At 41.7% G+C, this 22,727-nt stretch overlaps 1 protein-coding gene across 3 annotated transcripts in view; it reads right to left on the reverse strand.

Moving 5' to 3' along the window:
- The window catches only part of KCNAB1 (potassium voltage-gated channel subfamily A regulatory beta subunit 1), a 394,841-nt gene that overhangs the window by 62,335 nt on the left and 309,779 nt on the right, over positions 1–22,727 (reverse strand). For all 3 annotated transcript variants that reach the window (XM_025879955.2, XM_025879963.2, XM_025879970.2), the window contains exons 3-7: positions 21,522–21,559; positions 17,048–17,127; positions 14,646–14,690; positions 11,053–11,097; positions 8,877–8,920 (exon numbers count right to left, since the gene is read on the reverse strand). In XM_025879955.2, the coding sequence (XP_025735740.1) occupies positions 8,877–8,920; positions 11,053–11,097; positions 14,646–14,690; positions 17,048–17,127; positions 21,522–21,559 (252 nt within the window). The remainder of the gene's footprint in view (positions 1–8,876; positions 8,921–11,052; positions 11,098–14,645; positions 14,691–17,047; positions 17,128–21,521; positions 21,560–22,727) is intronic.

Here is a 22,727-nt window from a genome sequence, read left to right on the forward strand (position 1 = left end):
ACTAACCCAGTGTCTGTGGGCGTGAATATAGGAGAAGCAGGAGACAAGCTCCCTGTCCTTGAAAAGATGTCTGCAAGCTAATTGGCAATTCCTCAAAAGTCCACAGGATACTAAATGATGTTACGTAAAGAAAATAGCTTTCTTTCTTTCTTTTTTTTTTTTTTAAGGAACACATGTGCCAAAGGTTTTGGGGGTGGGAGGGGTGGAGTGGCTGGGTGATAAGAAAATGGCTTTCAAGTGACTTGTAGTAAAAAGAAATCAGGGGCGCCTGGGTGGCTCAGTTGGTTAAGCAACTGCCTTCAGCTCCGGTCACGGTCCCAGGGTCCTGGGATCGAGCCCCGCATCGGGCTCCCTGCTCGGCGGGAAGCCTGCTTCTCCCTCTCCCACTCCCCCCACTTGTGTTCCCTCTCTCTCTGTCTCTCTCTGTCAATTAAATAAATAAAATCTTTAAAAAAAATCAAATTTGATTTTTCTTTTAGGTTCTTAAGATGAACAGGAACTGTATTGTTTATAAGGTAAACTTTAATTCAATGTAAGCCAACTTCACAGGCATCTAAAGAAATATGCCCATTTCAGAAGTTAAGCAGACTGGCATGGTCAGAGATGGTTCAGGTGTTCCGTGTTGTCTGTTGAACTGAGTAGAAACAAGGAAATCAGTAGTCTGGAGATTCTGTGAGGGTTCTATTCAAACATGCGGTGTCCACACATTTGCTTTCCTTTCTAGCTTGAAAAAAAAATGTTGCCTTAAATGATGGGCAATTTTTCCGTATATAATTTTCCGCCTTCTTCTCGGCAGACCTCTCAGTCATGACTTAAGACAGGTCCGCTTATTTTTACAAAACTGTGCTGTATTAGATTAAGGTCTGTGGCTACCCCCTCCTGTGATGAAACATGGTTATCCTGAGTGGGTGATTTCAGTTAAGTATGAACATGGAACACTGGGAAGGAATTGTGGTGAAGCCATCTGTTAAGAAATTTCCTCTTTCATTGAAAAAATCATAAATTACCTTTTTAAAATAAAAGTTCAGAGAAGCTGGGTTTAACATTTGCCATTCATATAAAGGCCTAAATGATCCCAGGGTCCTGGGATCGAGTTCCGCGTCGGGCTCCCTGCTCGGTGGGAAGCCTGCTTCTCCCTCTCCCTCTCCCTCTCCCCCTGCTTGTGTTCCCTCTCTCACTGTCTCTCTCTCTGCCAAGTGAATAAATAAAATCTTTAAAAATAAATAAATAAATATAAAGGTCTAAGCAGTTTCTCAGATTATTTTCCTCTCCTACTCCTCAAATCATGATAGTGAGTTTGTGGTTTGAATCACATAACAAAAGTGCCATTCCCCTGAAAGACAAATTCACACTCAGACACAGCCTTTGCCTATAAAAGCACACAGTTTACTTTAGTCTTACAATTTGACTTACCAAACTATTTCTATTCTTTCCTGTAAGATACTAAGGAAACTTGATCTGCTAAATTTTAACACTGGCAAAAATTGGGACTTAAAAGAATGTCGAATGGCTGAATGAATAGACTTTCAGAGCTTGAGAGGACCTTGGGATTCTAAATGGATACAATAAACCTCCCATTGTGAAATTTCTACCTCCTTCTTGTGAATCCAAGGAGCATGTTGTTCCTAACTGGATCTAACTAAAGGAGCTTGGGCTCACTGAAAAGGTCTTTAATATGAATTTTTTGAAAACTGCATTATGTACAAGTCAAGCTCATTTTACTCTCTGTAAACCAGCTCAGGTGGCCAAAGTCACCAGCACTCAAGGGGCCTGAACTCTACATGAATTGGACTTCTGTCTGTCCTCTAAGAACACTTTCTACATTTAATGTGTGTAAGAATCTCCAATGTTCAGTAAGGTCACCTTCATCACAAAACAAGTATCAATGAAACCCAAGGACAATGATTTGTAAACCCCTTCAAACTTTATTTTGGGTCTAGAAATCTCATGTCCCCCCCCCCTTTCTTTCCCTGAAAATTCACTCAATTCCCTAATTTCAGCCTGCCTAGAAATATCCTTTTAGCTGATGCTCTTGGACTCATGAATATCTTTGTCTTTGGCTAAAACTATGAACTACAAAATAAACAGTAACAACATACTAATAAATGATCTCAATTCTTCAGTCTCAGAAGTTTGAAATTTTGTGTTAAAAGTTTGAATCTGGGTCAATTTGAATTTCAGTTGAACTGGTTTATCCATCCTGAGAGATTAGTTCCTAAGAGAATTCCTTGACTTATTTAAAGGGACAGAGAATTTAAGATATTTCTGTTAAGTTGTTTGAGGCTTGAAGAAAACTGATTTAAAAGAGCGAATTTTGAAATGATGAGCACACTGGTAAATATTAAAGCAATGGTGATCCAGTAAAAAGCGCAGCAACTTTCTTCATTCTTTCTCTCCTCGATTTTATGTTCTCTGTTGATTGCCATCCTGAACCATTTCTTGAATCTTTTTTAATAAACTAGATTAAAAAGAAAAGAGGGACAAGAACTTTCTAGGCAGCACACTGCTGCCTTGTTTTTCAGCTTGGTACAACAAGCTTACATGGATTATTTCTTTTTTGGGGGGGGGGGCGGTTATTTCTCATGGTACATGACTCAAATCATGTGGGCAAGTGCCAGAGCAGGAATGGTAACAGTTTTAAGAGGCAGGTTGGATTTTACTTGTGTTTTACAAATTGGATATGAAGTCCTGAAGAAGGGATTTTGTTTGGGGTAAGAATCTGAAAGCTTTCTCTAGTGCTAGAATGGGCTTATTCATTGTGGTGGCCTTAGAATGTTACTTAGTAAAGGGTGCCCTTATCTAGGGTATGAAGACTAACAGTTGTACTATTAAGAATGATGATGATAATGACAAAAATAACATTTATTAAGTGCTTACTATGTGACAGATACTGTGCTCAATGTGAATTATCCAATTTCAGTCTCTGTATAGTAACGTTGCGAGGTAGGAATATTTATAGCCCATCATATAATCAATGAGATGGAGGTTTAGTGAGGTTAGGTAACTTGCACAAAGAGTCCTAGCTCATAAATGACACAGTTGAAACTTGAACCACTGTTTGTTTGGTTTCAAAGGCCAATGATTACAAATATATTAAAAATCAGTTAATGAGAAATACCAAACTCATACAAAAACTTTGGAAACAACTGACTGATATAATTATCACTGTTAAAAAATTATATATATATGAAATAATAATATAAACATATTCTCTAAGATGTGGCATTTTATTTTAGTTTTAATTTTTAAATTTTTAAAAAATAATCTCTATGTCCAGTGTGGGGCTCAAACCTACAACCCCAAGATCAAGAGTCACATGCTGTACAGACTGAGCCAGCCAGGTGCCCCAAAAGTCTATTTTAAATTAAATGATTGAACACCAAAATTATTTCTTTTCCAGTGGAAGTCTAAGATCTTTCCAAGTTTTCTTTATAGGTTAATAAACTTCAAAACTGCAATGAGTGTCTTCAAATTCAACATTATCATCTTTTTTCTAAAAGACTTTTATTCATTTATTTGAGAGAGAGAGAGTGAGTGAGCATACAAGTGGAGGGAGGTACAGAGGGAGAGGGACAAGGAGACTCTCCCCCCCAACCCCTGCTGAGCAGGGAGCCCAACTGAGGCTAGGTCCCAGGACCCTGAGATCATGACCTGAGCTGAAGTCAGATGTTTAACCAGCTGAGCCACCCAGGTGCCTCTCAACATTATCTTTCAGATTAGGTTCATGGGGAGGAAAAAAACTTCACAATGAAATGGCAGCCTGGAAGAAAATTTTTGCAACACGTGTAACTGACAAAGAGTGAACATTATTAATATACGAAGAGCTCCTGAAAAATTAATAAGATCAAGACAAAAACTCAAAAGAAAAATAGCTTAAGAACATGAAGAGTTGGTTCCCAGAAAAAGAAGCACAAAATTATAAAAAGTAGCTAAAACGCATTACTAAATAAATGTATAACTAAACAAATAAAACCAGCTCATCCATCAGACTGGTATATTCCTTTTTAGAAAATAATTTAAAATATGCATTATTCTTTGACCTAACAATGCTGCTTCCAGTGTCTATTACATTTACATAAGGGTGGCCATTTGTATAATTCTTTATACTACTAAGACCAAGAAATAACCTACAAATCATGTATATGCTTAAAATTATTTTAATTGCAAAAAATGTAGATTTTAGGTTAATATGTATAGCTTGATTCCCCTGGTTTCATACTTATGTTTTTGTACTTATAAGTAAATGTGGATAGATAGATAGATAGATAGAACAACTTAACTGTGGGGACAAGTTGGGAAGGACATGCCCCATATTGTCACACTGTGAAATGAGATAAGATAAGCAAAGGGAGGACTTGTTTATTTTTATTTTTAAAGTGGTGAGATTAGAGTACATTTCGTGTTTTTATTGACTTTGGTATTTCATAAATGAAACTAGTTTTAAAAAGAAGAAAAATCATCTGTCTTAATGATTAATCATGAATCCAAAGTTAAAAAATCTCAGATATGTTTAGTCCCATTTAACATTTTTCCTTTATTGCAATAGGTGCAGGTATAATATTTTTGTTATATATAGACAAATAAGAAATACATAAAAATTCCTCATAATTCTCATAATCCACCCAATGAAGTAGAGTAGTACTCTACTACATAATGGTTCTAGAAGACTGTACTATTTCTTGTTTATTTCTAGGCTCTACAAAGTTTTGAGTACCATCACAAAAGCAATAGCCCCATAAATCAGTTAATGAGTGGTAATTTTCTACAATTTTTTTAAAATGCATATAATACTCTTTAAAAACTATCATAGTCTTGAAAAATTATGTACCAACAAAATGGACAACCTAGATGAAATGGATAAATTCCTAGAGACATATAACCTCACAAAACTGAATCAGGAGGAAATAGACAATTTGAACATACCGATTACTAGCAATGAAATTGAATAAGTAACCAACAAACTCCCAAAAACAAAAGTCCAAGACCAGATGGTTTCATAGGTGAATTCTACCAAACATTTAAAGAAGAGTTACTACCTATTCTTTTCAAACTCTTCCAAAAAACAGAAGAGGAAGGAAAACTTCCAAATTCATTCTATGAGGCCAGCATTACCCTGATACCAAAACCAGAAAAAGACACCACTGAAAAAGAGAACTATAGGCCAATATCTCTGATGAACACAGATGCAAAAATCCTGAAGAAAATATTAGCAAACTGAATCCAACAATACATTTAAAAAAATCATTTACTACAATCAAGCAGGATTGATTCCTGGGATGCAAAGGTGGTTCAGTATTTGCAAATCAATCAATGTGATATATCATATCAACAAGAGAAAGGGTAAAAACCATACAATCATTTCAGTAGATGAAGAAAAAGCATTGGACAAAACATCCATTCATGATAAAAACTCTCAACAAAATAGGTTTAGAGGGAATACACCCCAACATAATAAAAGCCATCTATGAAAAACCCAGAACTAGCATCCTATTCAATGGTGAAAAACAGAGTTTTTCTCCTAAGCTCAGGGACAAGACAAGGATGTTCATTCTTATCACTTTTATTCAACATAATACTGGAAATCCCAGCTACAGCACTCAGACAAGAAAAGGGAATAAAAGGCATCTGAATTGGTAAGGAAGAAGTAAAACTGTCACCATTTGCAGATGATATGATATTATATGTAGAAAACCCTAAATACTCCACCAAAAAACTACTAGAATTGAAAAATGAATTCAATAAAATTTCAAGACACAAAATCAATATACAGAAATCAGCTGCATTTCTATACGATGATGAAGTAGCAGAAAGAGAAATTAAGAAAACAATCCCATTTACAAATACACTGAAAATAATAAAGTATCTAGGAGTCAATTTAACTAAGTAGGTGAAAGACCTGTACTCTGAAAACCATAAAACATTGATGAAAGAAACTGAGGATGACACAAACAAATGTAAAGATATTCCATGCTCACTGACTGGGAGAAAAATTCTGTTAAAACGTCTATACTAACCAAAGCAATCTATAGATTCAATGCAATCCCTATCAAAATACCAATGGCATTTTTCACAGAACTAGAACAAATAATCCTAAAACTTGTATGGAACAAAATATCCTTAAATAGCCAAAACAATCTTGAAAAAGGACAGAGCTGGAGGTATCACAATCCCAGATTTCAAGATATACTACAAAGCTGTAGTAGTCAAAACAGTATGGTACTGGCACAGAAATAGACACATAGATTGATGGAACAAAATAGAGAGCCCAGAAATATACCCACAATTATATGGTCAGTTAATCTATGACAAAGAGGGCAGGAATATGCAATGGAAAAAAAAGACAGTCTCTTCAACAAATAGTTTTGGGAAAACTAGACAGCTACATGCAAAGGAATGGAATTGGACTTTCTTACCCCATACACAAAAATAAACTCAAAATGGATTAAAGACCTAAATGTAAGACCTGAAACTCTAAAATTCTTAGAAGAAAACATAAGCAGTAATCTCTTTGACATCAGCCACAGAAACATTTTTCTAGATATGTTACCTCTGGCAAAGGAAAGAAAAGCAAAAACAAACTATTAGGACTACACCAAAATAAAAAGCTTTTGCACAGTGAAAAACCATCACCAAAACAAAAAGACAAACTATTAAATGGGAGAAGATATTTGCAAATGATATATCCAATAAAGAGTTAATATTCAAAATATATAAAGAACTTATACAACTCGGCACCAAAAAAGATAAATAATCCAATTAAAAAATGGGCAAAAGACATGGACATTTTTTCCAAAGAATATATGCAGATGGCCAACAGACACATGAAAAGATGCCCATCACTCATCATCAAGGAAATGCAAACTGAAACCACAATGAGATATCACCTCACACCTATGAGAACGGCAAAAATAAAAAACACAAGGAACAAGTGTTAGTGTGTATGTGGAGAGAAAGGAACCCTTTTGCACTGTTGGTGGGAATACAAACTGGTGCAGCCACTGTGGAAAACAGTATGGAGGTTCCTCAAAAAATTAAAAATAGAATTACCATATGATCTAGTAATTCCACTCCTGGGTATTCATCGAAAGAATACAGAAATACTAACTCAAAAAGATAAAATGCACCTCTATGTGTATTACAGCATTATTTACAATGGTCACCAGATGGAAGCAACCCGAATGTTCCTTTATAGGTGAATGGATTAAGAAGAGGTGATACACACACACACAAACACACGTGTGTATATATATCAAATGGAATACTACTCAGCTATAAAGAATGAAATCTCACCATTTGCAACAACATGGATGGATCTAGAGAGTATAATGCTAAGTGAAATAAGTCAAAGAAGGACAAATACCATATGATTTTACTCATATGGGGAATTTAAGAAACAAAACAAAGGAACAAAGAAAAAAGAGACAAACCCAAAAACCAGACTCTTAAATATAGAGAACAAACTGGTGACTACTAGAAGAGAGGTGGGTGGGGGGATGGGTGAAACAGGTGAAGGGGATTTTTTTTTTTTAAGATTTTATTTATTTATTTGACAGAGAGAGAGAGACACAGCAGGAGAGGGAACACAAGCAGGGGGAGTGGGAGAGGGAGAAGCAGGCTTCCCGCCGAGCAAGCAGCCCGACGTGGGACTCGATCCCAGGAACCCAGGATCATGACCTGAGCCGAAGGCAGACGCTTACCGACTGAGCCACCCAGGTGCCCCAGGTGAAGGGGATTAAAAGTACACTTATTGTGATGGGCACTGAGTAATATATGGAAGTGCTGAATCATTATACTGTACATCTGAAACATATAATACTGTATGTTAATTGTATTGGAATTAAAAAAATAAAAATTTTAAATAAAATAAAACTATCATAGTCTTAGCATATGTCCACACAAAACTTGTACACATATATTCATAGCAGTATTATTTATAAGTCAAAAAATGAAAACAACCCAAATGTACATCAACTGATGAATGAATAAACAAGATGTGGTCTATCCACACAATGGAATTTTATTTGGCAGTAAAAAGGAATGATACTGATACATGTTACAACATGGGTGAACATTATGCTAAGCGAAAAAAGCCAGTCACAAAGTATTACATATTGTACAATCTCATTCATATGAAATATCCAGAGTTGCCCAATTTATAGAGACAAAAGTAGATTCGCGGTTGCTTGGGGCTGTGGAAGAGGGTAGGGAGAAGGTGGGAAGTGACTCCTAGTGGGTTCTAGGTTTCTTTTTGGAGTGATGAAAATGTTTTGTTTTGTTTTTAATTTTTTAAAGATTTTATTTATTTATTTGACACAGAGAGAGAGATAGTGAGAGCAGGAACACAAGCAGGGGGAGTGGGAGAGGGAGAAGCAGGCCTCCCGCCAAGCGGGGAGCCCGGCACGGGACTCGATCCCAGGACCCTGGGATCATGACCCGAGCCGAAGGCAGACGCTTAACGACTGAGCCACCCAGGAGTGATGAAAATGTTTTAAAATTGAATTTATAGTGATGATCGTACAACTCTGTTATTATACCCCAGAACCAATGAATTGTGTACTTTAAATGGGTAAACTTTATGGTATGTAAATTATATCTCAATAAAGCTCTTTTAAAATGTCTTAGGGAAGTGTTTTATTAATGCTAGTACAGCTGTAAATGAGAAGAGTTTTAAAGAATTTGTCCTTTTTCTTTTGTGTTCCCAATTGTCTTCTCCATATCACCACACTCCTACACTAAAACCCAGAGAGATTGTGGTTGATTGTGATCCTCTCTATAGAGAATTTTCCCCCTCCCAGTGGGTTTTGAACCTATTTGGTTGATACGTTTCTTGAATCAGCAGCCCACAAATGAAGATAAAATGGAAGTGCTGTACCTACCTTCAATAATATGTTTTCTTGACAACCCTCTTTCCGTTTCAGCTCTAACAAGAAAAAGAAGCAAATGACTTTGAGTGGGGTGTGCTTTTTTTTTTAATTGCTGTTTCAAAAGTACAGAGGAATAATCATTCTAGATTGAATTGCTAATTTTATACCCTGTTCTTGGCAAATTCCATGCCACAGGTTGAGGAGAGAAGGCTGGTGAGCAATGCACCGAGCCCCTTTTCTTTGGAGACCCCAGGTGATGAATTAACCATGACTCTCCTCACACAATATCAATAACAACTCAGCCACACACACCCGTCCATGTATAATGTGATATATTATCACATATCAATATATGGCTCAACCATCCCACCTTGATTTTAACTAATCCCAGACTGCCCCCCACCCCCAAAAAAGCCTTGACATAAGTTTGTGAACTGTTGATGACATTCGCTTTTCTGAGAGAGGAAGCAAATTTGGAAGTGCCTTTTGACTGGCAAAAGAAATTTAACAATTACTTTCTGTTAAAATGTGATGTAAGTCTTTCTTACATTAGTATCCTAAGAAGACAAACATCTAACTAGGACTTTTGTCTTTCCAGACCATCCTCAAGCACTGGCCAGTTAGAAAGAAATATGGTCCTCAAGTTTTTATTATTATTATTATTATTATTATTATTATTATTATTATGTTAATCACCATACATTACATCATTAGTTTTTGATGTAGTGTTCCATGATTCATTGTTTGCATATAACACCCAGTGCTCCATGCAGAACGTGCCCTCTTTAATACCCATCACCAGGCTAACCCATCCCCCCACCCCTTCCCCTCTAGAACCCTCAGTTTGTTTCTCAGAGTCCATAGTTTCTCATGGTTCGTCTCCCCCTCTGATTTCCCCCCTTCATTCTTCCCCTCCTGCTATCTTCTTTTTTTTTTTTTAACATATAATGTATTATTTGTTTCAGAGGTACTCAAGTTTGAAAGTCTTCATGAAATGTTTCTTCAACATCACTACCTGTGGCAACATCTTTTTAAAACATAGTTTACCATTTGCCTTTGGTGATTTTCAATCTTTTATAAAAACATTAGATAGTATTGTATGTCATACTCTGCTACATAATGGTTCTTGAGGATTGTCTTCTTCCCTGTTTATTTCTAAAGCATAGGCAAGGCTTTAGGTACAATCACCAAAGCACTGAGCAACAGCACCATGAATCAGAAGACAAAGTAAATCTACATTTCTCACAAGCACCATGTTGCTTGATTTTTATATAGGCGATAGTAGGAATAAAAATCTAAATTCCATCCTTCTGTCTTCATAGTCATCATAAATAGGCTCAAAAATAGTAATAAAATATGAGTGTGTATGTGTGGGAGCTATTTGTATACATATACATTTTTATTTGAAGACTCCTAAGGAACTGTCCTCTGTCTCCAATTTTGTTTCTAACTGTTCCCTCTCAATTATAGGGAGGTAAATAAGGTTTTGTTTTTGTTTTTGTTAAGATTCCATGGAAATATTTGTGATTTCCATGAAAAGGTATGTGGAATAGCTAGCCAGACTTCTAAGTTCTGCTGAATCATGTAAGTACCAGTTCAAACACCAGTAGGCTTATTAGAGGCCAATTCATCCTGTGAAGGTTGTTTGCATCCCACAACAGACAGAGGACCTCTCTTCCATTTGCCTGCCAGTGAGTGATATGGTAGCTTCCTGTTATTCCCAAAAGGCGGTCCTTTTGATCAACATTTTCAACGCCTTCTGCAGAAATGATCAGAGACTCACACATGGGGCCAGACAAGATATTTTTATCTTTGCATTCCATGGAAGTCTCTGAGTTTTGGCAGATTCAAATAGCTTTTCCTCTGTGATGCTATGTGCTTGTTTTCTTTTCCTAAAATTTGAACTCTATTTTGGAAATGGTTCTAAGCATGAGGCTGGTATTTGAAAATCTCCTTGAATTACTTAGTAACAAGTGGACCACATGCTTTACACTACATTTCTTTGGGGCATCTTGCTGAAATTGAATCCTAGGCTAATTGCTATTTCCTTCAAGGCAGAAAAAATAATCTTTTTCCCCAAATCAATTAATTTTAGTACATTAGATGTAAAATGGTTGCCCAAAAGGATAAAAGTATGAACTACTAGTTGTTTCCTATCAAGTAGGGAAAAGAAAAGTATTTAACTTACTTTCCACCCCAGTAGAGTTTGGTTGTTATGACCAAGCTGGACCTCCTGTATGTTAGACAAACAGAGAGAAATATTAAATAAATTGTTGGTTTTTGTATTGAGTCGTATTATTATAGCACCAGAAAGAATTTATTGTACCTCCCATTAAAAAAAAAAAAACTGGTAAAGAGATAAATTTGTTAATTCATGTCACTGAAATATTGGGACAAAGGGAAGCTGATGAGTGTGGACGTGAAGTCAGATCCTAGATAAAGAGGTTGAAGGGGAATGACCTTTACCTGGAGGGTCAGGTGGAGGAAGCTGTGGCAGTGAGCAGCTGATGGGGGGGTGGTAAAGAGCATGAGCGGTAGGCACCGAGGGGCAGGGATGGTAAACGAGAGGGTAAGTGAGTGGATTTAAAGGACGAACTGCTTTAGTAGCACATACTAACGCTTATTTAGCATCTGCCATAACGTTGATTGAGTGTGAGCTTTCCTGGAGCTCAGTCCACCCTCTGCCAAGGACCACGGGCCCTAGCGGCTCTGAGTTATTACGCTTTCCAGCAGGCAGTAACTGACTGCATAGAGATATGAATGAGAGAGTGGTCAATTAATAGGAATACATTTTCTTTGACTATTTTATTAAATGGAAACATTATTTTAGGAAAACAGTTCCAGAATTTGTAACTCAAGGTTTTAACCACTTTACTCCTAAGGGAATGAAAGGTGGAAATCTTGTCAGCAAACTTATTGCCTTCTCCAAACCACACCCAAGGGCAAGAAATGGCAATGGTATTATCATGATGGTGGATTAGGAAACGTGTCGTGAGAATTATGGCCACATAATTTACAATCAGGAGGCAGATCTCAGTATAATTTAGTTTCTCCAGGTATATAATTCAATTGAACTGGCCTAGGGAAAAAAAAATCGTCTGAGATTCAAAGGCTAAGACCAAACTTTGGGAGTATTTGAAATAAGGCATTTATAATTCCATCAGCTATAGAGCCGATGCCTTGGGGCCCAAGATATAAGAGCCTCACAAGATTAATGATAACCAAATGGGGACAAGGATGACAATTCTGACAGCCTAGCTGTGACAAGAAAAAATTGTAGAAAATGCCAGCAACCCCAACCCACTGAAGTTAATTCCCTGAACAGTGATTTGAATCACTGTAACGGAAGCCCTACAGATACGTGCATCTGGAGATTACACACTGAGGAAGGGCTGATGCACCTTCCAGGTTAATCCATCAACCTCACGATACCCAGTGTAACAGCAATCTGCCACAGGGGAGCCAGGTCTCCTCTAGCAAACATTTTCACAGCTTCAACCAGACGCCAGATAGGATATTATAAAAAATGAAGGCAGTCCTCTCGATTATTCAGAGAGGCTGGGCCCACCAGAGCTGCACATCCTCTCCAAATACTATCAGAGATTTTTTATTTTTTTCAAAGTTAGGCTTTCCGGAAAATATTTGGGTTCCGTCGGTGTGCACACTAACATGTACGTTCAAAGGGCAAGAGTAGCCAGCGACCCGGCCAATTACCGCTGACTGTCATGGAGGCATCTCCAGCAACTCTTCTGAATGGCTGGAGACTGATAATATGAGCATTCTACATGATAGAGCACAGCTTTCAAAATACTTTTGCACCCTTCATCTCACTTTATCAGCACGACACTTCATGAACAGTTAGGCCGTCCATTTTACAGATGGGGAAATGGAGACTCAGACAAGTGAAGTAACCTGCCCTGGAAAGCACAGCAGGCAAGGGGTGGTGCTGGGACTAGAAGCTAAACATGCTAGTTGAAATTGCTTGTAGAGACTCTGTGATACGGTCTATCTTTTCATCAGTCTTGTAGGGGTAGCCGTGCACTGATATCAATATTCCGGAGCATGGTGACAGCTTGGGTTTTTATCTGCAAGACGGAAAGCCAGTTTGTAGAAGATGCATGTTAATCTGGTTTCTTGTAGGTGTATAACAGCCTCTGTAAACCACGGAGAGTGATGGTTAGAGGTTGTCCGGGTGTTAAGGGGAGGGAGCTCCTGCACTGATGATGCTCCCCTCCTTCCCTTCCTCAGGTGTCCTCTGTCAGCCCGCACCTCGCTGCGCAGTTCACGGGGCTGTGAGTGGACTCATCTCCAGGGGCTCTGTTATGGGCTCAGTTGTGTCCCCTAAAAAGACTTGGTCAAGTCCTAACCCCCGGTACCTCAGAAAGGGAGCTTATTTGGAAATGGGGTCATTACAGATGTAATTAATTAAATTAAGATGAGGTCATACTAGAGTAGGGTGAGTCCTTAATCCAATACGACCAGTGTCCTTTGAAGAAGACACACGGACACACACGAGGGGAGAAGGCTATCTGATGGCAGAGGCAGAGGCTGAGTGCAGCCGTGGCTGAGGAATGCCCAAGATTGCCAGCAAAAGCCAAAACCTAGGGAGAGGCGAGGAAGGATTCTACTCAGAGTTTCAGAAAGAGCACGGCTCGGCCCAAAACTTGATTTTGTACTTCCGGCCTCCAGAACTGTGAGAGAATAACTTCTATTGTCTGAAGCCACGTAGTTTGCAGCACTTGGTTCCAGGAGCCCTAAGGAGTGGTGCAGTCCCTATTTGGGCGGTGATGGATGGTTCTGAGTGGGAACGGAACTCCCGCAAGGTGGAGGCCTGGGCAGGGATGTGAATATTTTTCCATATTTAAGGTTGAATATAATTTTCTCTGAATACCCTTATAATCCCTGGAGTAGGGGAGGAGGAGCAGGGAGAAAGAGAAAGTGGGTCACCAAACTTTATTTGTTCATCTCTCTATAAATTTCTAAGTTTCCATTTCCACTAATACTACAGAGCTCTTTTTATCTGGCCAACAGCTGATCTTCTACCAGAGCAGAGAGGATCCCAAACTCGTCCTGTGGTCTTGGCCTGATTCTCTACTCAGGCTGGGGAAGAAGGGGCTGTCATGGTTGACATGCTCAGTGAAGTGGAGGGGGATTGCCTCCCCACCCCCCACAACTGAGGCATTCCTCTTTACCACTGATGTTGGCTACAGCCCGCGATGGAAGGGGATGTGACCCCCCTCAAGGACAGCAGACGAAGCACTTCCAGATTAATAGGGCTCCCTGTACACGGCAGAGGTGTTGGCTAATTGTGTTCAGATGAGAGAGCTTTGGGGCATTGATCACAAGGACTTCTTTCTTCATCATTTCTTTGCACCCGGAGTTGTCAGTAAAATGAACAGTGAACATAAATACATGTGTATAGATATTCAGCTTCCTATCAGCTGCCTTCCTTTGCCAAATTACCGCAAATGGCAGTGAGAAACCATGAAAATGCCACTATCTTTTATGCATGACTATCTCATGACCATCCCCTCCTTCTCTGCTCTACCAACCCCGTGGTAATTCATTGCGATCAATGACTCATCAATACTTTTTGAAGCACAAGTAATGAACTTGTTGGTATTTATTTTCAAACCACTATAAATCATCTCTTTACCAAGAATTGACTTCTTTTTTGACAGCCTTTTGTTCAGCTGTCATGCAATTTTATTTTCCCTTCTCTGGTGCAAAATAATAATAGTCTTTTTAAAGGCAAGTACATGATTATCGTGAATGCATTACCTCCAGCCTTTCTTCTTGATGATGCTCCCCAGAATCACTTCAGCCCTGGAAGGGAAACAGAAAATGGCTTAGGATACAGTGTCCCAGAAACGCAAGAGTCAATCCAAAACCACGAAAGCCATTCCTTGTTTGAACTCTCAGTGCCTACATGTCCCGAAAATAGAAGCTGCTCTCGGCTAGTAGCACAGTTTCTGCTATTTCTGCTTGTGCCTGCAGAATCCTGCTCCTGGAGCATTCCAGAAGCACCTGCCAAATCCTGACATGCTGGCAGGAGACCGCCTATGGTCCTGATATTAAGAAACAACAGAGTCATTTGGCAGTTTGATGTTTTTGAGCCACTCATCCCGTATATAAATATCCTACTTGGCGGAATCCAGTGGGAGTCAAGGTTTCCCTCCTAGTTACCATGGTCTTTGATTGCGACCGAGGACAATGAGAACTTGCACTGTTTAGACAGAACATACTGACTCCCAGGTGATCTTGCAGGATGAAAAAAAAAAAAAAATCAAACAAAACAAACCAGGTGGGGGTTTGGCTGTCCCAAAGGCTAGGGCTGCAGATGCAGTGGCCCACATCAAGAAGGTCCTGGGTCCTAGGGACAAGTGTTGCCATAGCAGCAAGCTGCAAGGAGATGTAGAGAAGTGTTCTTCCTGCCCCTAAGGGTGGGTAGTGGAGAGGTATACTGAAGACATTCTCCACTGTTTTCTCCCCTCCACCTACCTGAGCTGGGACCCAAGGTAAGGAGACTAAAACTTTCTTGTAGGTCCCTCCCAGGCCTAGCGATGCTGTGAGAAGCCACTGGGCTCTCAGAGGCTTTCTGAGTGGGGACATCAGTGGAATTAGCGCTTTGTTCATTAGAGTCCTATGGGTGCAGAATGGTCACTGACCATTTTCTGTCTTGGCTGAAAGTTCTGTCTTTGTTGGAGTGTCCAGCCTGGCAAGAAATGATGCTGCAGGGCAGCTACAGAGCATGCTCCAGACAGACCTAAAAGGGATGTCACCCCAGCCTCCCCTGCCCAGCCCCCTCTGGCTCTGAGGTTGCCTTTTGCAACCTTGCATTTCATGGCGGGAACCTAGCTCAGGTGCACGCTGACAGTAAGTAGCCAGGACTGACTATCCTTCATAGTAGGAATACAGACCACCTGAGCAGGATGCAACAGGAGAAGAGAACCGAGAAAGGCTCGGATGTGGGAAGGAGCCGGGCCTTATCAATTTTACTTCCTCTCCTTGGACTCAACAGAAAACACCAGACACGTGGGCTCTGAACTCCCCGCTGGTCCTTAAACACAGCCGTGCCCTTGGGAAGGAGGAAACCCACGTGAGGAAAATGCACTGAAAGTGCCCCCAGCACTTCTGGGGGCTCTTGTTTTTATCAGTTGTATTACAGAATGAAAAAAAAGAAGATTCAACCAGCATATATAGGGGAAACCAGGCCACCACGAACCGGAGTTTGACTGTGATTCTCACCCGGGAGGGGCTGGTGGGGAGTTCGGTCTGCTGGTGATTAGGCACCACAGTCCTATTAGAAAATTGCGTTGCTGCTCAAGCACCTGCCAGCTACTTAGTTTCTTTCTGTTCTGGGGGCTCTGTCAGTCTGTCCGTGTGGACAGCAGGTGGCCAAGGTGCTCCGGTTTTGTTCCTCAATGTGCTTGTTGTGCTGGCGCATGGAAGGCATGGACCTTGAGGCATCCCCAAGGGCACATTCCCCACATGGTCTGACCAAGCTGTGAGTCCTGTCTCAGAGCCCCAAACCTGCTCTGGGGTCCATGGGAAGGTTGGAGCTGGTGTGACTTCTCTAGCAAAAGCAGCAAGGACCTCCTACAGTCCTCTCTGTCCTCTGCCCTCCTATAAAACAGACTACACTTCTTGGCATCTCTGAGGACCCCTCTTTTAATCCCTGCTCTCCTTGTCATGCTAGGTGGAAGGATGGGCCTGCCAATGGGAAAAGCAGTCCCTGGTCCTTGCAGAGAAGACGCCCCAGTTTCCCTCGGGGGCGTGAGGAACTATGAGATGTGGTTATGAAAGAACAGGACGAGCTTTGGAACTACCACTCTGGAATCTGCTCCTTTACTTCCTCCCTCATGTAGTCAACTAACACTTCTTGATCTCCCCTGCCACCACTCTGGTCCCAGCCACCTCGGCCCCTCAGGTAGCCCATGGCGATGTTTTCAGTCCATTCCTCATACAGGGACCAGGGGCAGGAAGGTTTGGGTGGGCAGAGGGAGCCAGAGGCGGTCAATAAATACCCCCAACTCTGGGAATGGGGATAGAGAAAGGGAGAAAAGCAGTGCCACCAGAGTGTGTGGGAAGGGCAGACCCTTCTCACCAGCATGTCAGCAATGGTCCGGGCACTCTTGGTACCACAAATGCCACTTGAGGGACACAGATGGGCACTGACTTACTTTCCAGCAGCATAGACTTCGGCAGTATCAAAGAGATTCACTCCACTTTCGTAGGCAATTGTCATCAGCCGTTCAGCAACCTGCAAGAGGATGTGGAGGTCACTCAGAAAAGCCAAATGGTTTCCGAACCCAGGAAGCAAGTTTGTAATCCTCCGCTGGTCTTTATTCTTTAAGAACACTGAAATCTCACTATAACCCCTCCTTGTTTTTATCAGTTGTATTACAGAATGAAAAAAAAGAAGATTCAACCAGCATATATAGGGGAAAAGTATCACCGGGCCCTAAGGGATTTCCTTCAGCGCTGAGATAAGTCAGTCCTCAGGAGCCTGGTGACGGAGGTGGATCGATTTGTGTTTCTCACTCTGCTTGGAAGATCTGGTTTGACAACATTCTCTGCGGCATCATAATCTCTCTGACAAAGAGGGTCAGTTGTACCACTGGTGACTCCATTTCCCTTCTTCTCCTTTCTCCAAGCCAATAGGTTTTGGCAGCTGGGTGCCTCCTGACCTAAAAGCCTGTGCCTTTTTTCCTCGAGGCTCAGTGGACTGTGCTGATGAACCAGAGGTTAGACAGAGCCCTGACTGCTTTCAAACTCATACCACCCGTAGCTCAGCAAAACCCCAGCCACTGTCACAGAGCTACCAGCCAGCAGAGAGGAGGGACAGAGCTTGTGCGCTGGCTCACCGGGATCCCGCTCCCCACCGGTCAGCCTGCAAAGACATCCCCCTGCTCCTTGCCCCTTCCTTTGGGCTGCCGGACACGAGGGGCAAGTGTGCAGGACTACCAAGAGTACCAGTATCTCTAGAAACAACAGCTTGAGGGAGCACTTTAGAGGGACAGTGATAAACAACAGGGGAGAGGACATTTTTTCATTTTGCTGATAGACTTACTGGTCAACTGAAAAATAACACACCTCACAAATAATTAAAATGGATTTTTCCATTACACCTTTGATTGCAGGCTGAGGTGGCTTCATCAGCATTTCCAAGATAAACTCTTCCCCTGTTGTTTTTAAAATCGGCATATCAAGAAAATTATTAGGCTAACAAAAAGGAGTCCAGGCCAATCCTTTAGAATAATAGCAGTAAAAATGTGATTGCTGCTTTTAATTTGCGACCATTATGACATTTATCTCAAGTAGAAATTAAAGTTAAGACAAGTATAGTTTTTCCCATCACGACTGCCCTATGTTTAAGAAATTACTGTGCTTGCCCTGTATATTTTCCTTGTGTTATGTCACATCACATACAAGTGGATCCTTATTGGGAAATGTGCATAATATTATCTAGCAGGAAATTTTAAGATAAGATGGAGAATCCTGGATGGAGAGTTGGACTACGTGATCGCTGAAATGCTTCCCAACCATAAAATTTAAACACCTGAATGTGGAATAGTGAAGTCGCTGACATAAGAAGACTGTTTTCTGGCCTTGAGTGTACTGCTTACTGGATAAATGAACTTGGGGAGGTCATTGGCCCTCTCAGCATTTTAGCTTTTTCATCTGCAAACTGAGGATGGTGCCATTCAGGTCCCCCAGGTAGACAGACAGGCTTCTGTGGAAGCGGACCTCCCCCCACTCCAAACGCCAGCCTGGCAGGTGGAAAAGTAAGTGGTTTGGGGAAGGTCATGTGACACGTTTGGACCAATGAGATGCAAGGACAGATTCGCAGAGGCCTCTGGGAACATCTTTCCTTGTTCTTCTTACAAAATTTCGAGAAGCAACACCCTTTCCCTGGAGTTGCTGTTCTGAGCAAGGCTTAGAATTCCTGCAGCTAGCCTACTGTCTGAGGATGAGGTCGCTGTACAAAGGAACACAGGGCCGCGGGGATCCCTGGGGAATGGAGTGGGGCCACTGATGGAGTCCACCCTGAAGCCTGCTCTACCTCAACACTTTTAGCTGGAAAATCAAGGTAACTTTTCCTGTACTGATTAAGCCAGTGTGACTTGAGTTTATTGTTATGTGCAATTCAAGGAACCCTAGCTACATTACAGGTAAGAAAATATAAATAAAACTGAAAATTAAGTGCTAGAAGATAGTGATACATATATACTTATCATAGTTAAAAATATTATTCACATGAGTAACATCTGTCTTGGTTTTATGATGAAGCCAAAACATCTGGGAGGCACCTCACAGAGTTATCTATTGTGGTATTTGGGTCCTTTTGCTATTACCCCTGTCAAGGGGCTAGTTGGTATATGGCTGGATTCTCCCAGGAATGGGGACATCACCACCTCCCGAGGCAGCATTGGTGGTTGTGTCACTCAGCACGTCACAGTGTGGTCATCCTGGGATTCACAGTTTGTACCTGCTTTGTGCTGAGCTCATCCAAAGCAGAGAGAAGGCAGAGAAAAACTGGGAAGGTGAATTCATTGCTACTGGCCTGCATTTTTCCCTCATGGAAATGGTTGAGCTCCGGCGATTCAGCTGCTGGGGGGACCGTGGTCTCCCTGTGCCTCCCTGCCTCCTCCTTGCTGCCATTCTCTCTGCAGGGACCAGGGGGAAAATAAACAGTAGCTATTTGTCTGGTCTGCATCTGAGGTGAGAGCCTCTGCAGCCGTTCACGGCAGCTTTATTGTGCAGTTTTTAGACTCGTACTTTTGAAATGATGTATTTCAGAGTCCAGCCTTGCACACTCTGACCTGGGCAAGCTGGGCTCATTGCAGCAGAAAGCAGATACTGTAAAGAGGAGACAAACATGAAAGGGGAGATGGTGCCCTTAACAGCTGGCCCTTCTGCTCCTAAAGCGAAGGTGTATTCGTCTTTTTCTCCTCCTGCTACCGTAACAGGCAGTACAAGGTTATTACTCTTGCTGGACACAGTAGATTATTAATTCTGGGTCTCCCTCCCGGTCACCTGCTTTGTGTCTGACTTAAGTTTGTGGCCATGGTTTTGATATTTATAGACTCGCCTCTGTGCCTCCTCCACACACCCTACCTGATACTCATCAGAGGGCCCTGTAATGAACCCTGTGAGGACCCCTCAGATTCTCCTTCAGAACTGTAGGACCTAGTCCCCTAGTTGCTGGGAAATTGCACTTGGCTGAAAACAGTTGCCTCGCCTAAGGTGAGACCCACCAGGGCAGCTTCTCTCTGATGACTGGTCATACAAAGGGTATAAATACTCAATCCTTTTGCCCCAACCTTGGACAACTCTGCAGGGCCATCTCAGCTTTGGAGCTCCCCATGGGGTCAGCCATGGTCATTGTTGAGACTGCACCATGGCCTGATTTTCTAGTAACTGTTCCGCATGCTAATCTCCAGCACAGTCTACTTTCCAAGGAATTCCCTGCGCGACAAACTCCATGGTGACCTATGCCCAATACCAGGAGCAGGCATTCAGATAGATGAGAATGTGCGGATAAGACTCCTATCCCCAGGATCTATTAAATAACACTGGTGACCTTGGGAGCAGTGGAAAAGACCATCCATTCCCCCGAGCTGCTTCTTAGGAAGGATAGTAAGGACTACCTTTATGAAGGGCTTGTTCTGGGCCAGGCATGGGGCTGAGCACTTCATAGGCATCATTTCATTAATCTTAATCGTGATCCTGCTGAGTAGGGGCTATCACCTGCATTTTGCTGATGTGGCAACTGTTAGTAAATGTTAGTAAATCTAGTGGCAGATGGGCTGGATCCCACTGAGTGTATCCACTCAGACATACTATCCCAGACTCCTCAGTGGTGTTGCAGGTAAGCAAAAAGATATTGGAGGGACTTGAGGACTTTGTCCTTGGGGGGGTTATTGATGCTCAATGCCTGCATGACTCACTTATGCCATGAAGATATTCCTTAAGGCAATGATAAGAATATCACTTTGGTAAGCACTGTTTTGAATGAATAAACAAAGATTTAGAGGAATTTTACAGTAAATAAATTATTATAGCTGCCATTATTGGGTGTCTGCTACCTACCAGTCAAAGGGTTGCCTAAACATCTCACACGTTAAACATGGTTAACCCTTTCAACAGACCTCCAAGGTAAACTTTATCATCCCATTTCATATCAGAGGAACTGAGGCTCTGAAAGATTGGATCAACTTGCCCAAACCGAGGTGACCAGCTGGGACTGAGAAACCCATGCTAGAAATGAAAAGTCCCTGGAAACTAGGACCAGTTAGTTGGTCACTCTAGGTGGAGCCAAAACACACACACACACACACACACACACACACACACACACACACACATCCCAGCAATGAAATCTTTCCATAAAGCAACTAAATATTAATGCCAAGTTGGTTTTTCTCTAACAATTGCACCCGCACATATAATAGATTGACAACCTCATGGGCTACTAGTAGTCTAAATGTGAAAAATACAGTAAACAGAATAAAACTGAAAATAATCTTTGATTCAATCTTAACCATTTTCCATGGTTTATCCTTATAAAATTCCAGGACCCCCAAGAAGACTACTCCCACTGCCCAGTTTTACATTTTCTTTGATCACCAAAATGGAAGCCAAGTGACTTACCTCATCTGAAATCTGACCTCCAAATGTCACCCATGTTCCTAGAAAAGAATATTTGCACATTATTCATAATCATTTTTCTAACATTATGCATAATGAGAGGAAACTTTTCTTACAACAGGGCTCCTTCACTAGGTTGTTCACAAAGGTATCCAGATAAGAGGCACATGGGGTGTCTGGATGACATCCAGCCTTCCTCCCTTCTTCAGTAAATACTCTGCAGGGGTCTGCATCCCTCCTCACTCAAAGGGCTCATATATGCTAATGGCAGCCCTGTCCTACAAAATGCTTTTTCTTCTGATGTAGGACCATGAATGATCGTGTGCAGGAGTGTGTTCTCCCAAGCCCATTGTGGCTACATATGCATTTTGGTGAAGCCAGTAGTTTTGAAGGTACAAGAGAAAAGGTACACGAAGCCGCCATTTCTGAACATGAAGATAAGACCCTGTGTTGTGGTTCTTCCCTTCTTTACCTCCAATAAGGGACTCTGCTTTGTATTCCCTGTGACCTTTCAAAAGGAAGCCTCTCAGGTGTCCTTCCAGTCCCCACTTTCAAGCCCCAGGAGGTGACACTTAGGCGCCTCCTCTGTTACAACCTGCTACTCCAGAATGGAAATTTCCATTGGTTTAGAGATGGAGGCAAGAGATGGAGGCAAGAGCTGGAGTGAGGGTTGGGAAGGCAGGGGGAGATCTTTGGCTGCACAACCAGCAGCCAAAGATTTGCATTTGTAAAGCAAGAGGGAAGCAGACACTGGCTCTTGCCAGGCCAGTCGGTAGTCACTGCAATCATTCATTCCCTCCTTGATCCTTTTTGTTTGTTTTTATCCGAATGATATGCCTGGCAAAGGCACTGCACCCAGGTGCTAGGGACAGTGACCTAGTTCCTCCCTCCCAGGGGCTCACAGTTTACAATACCACAAAGCCAGACTGAGGCAAACACAAAGCAGTAAGGGAGGGAGAGCTCTACCTAGGCTGGAGGGAGGTGGCCCTCCCGAAAGACTTCTTGGGAGAGGTGACACTTTGGTTGAGTTGCAAAGGAGGTGACCTAATGATGAAGGAAGGGACAGGCATTCCAGGTACAGATAGGAGCCCAGACGAGGTTAGAGGGTGGCAAACATCAGCGTGTGCTGACAAGCTGTGGTGGGCCACGGAGCAGAGTGAGGACACATGATGCAGAAAGGTGGGGGGAGGGGTGCAGGAGAGAGAGCCA

This window comes from Callorhinus ursinus, unplaced genomic scaffold (genome assembly GCF_003265705.2).
Source record: "Callorhinus ursinus isolate GAN/ISIS: 27379988/994484 unplaced genomic scaffold, GSC_fseal_2.0 scaffold1, whole genome shotgun sequence".
In the NCBI taxonomy this organism is placed as follows: domain Eukaryota; kingdom Metazoa; phylum Chordata; class Mammalia; order Carnivora; family Otariidae; genus Callorhinus; species Callorhinus ursinus.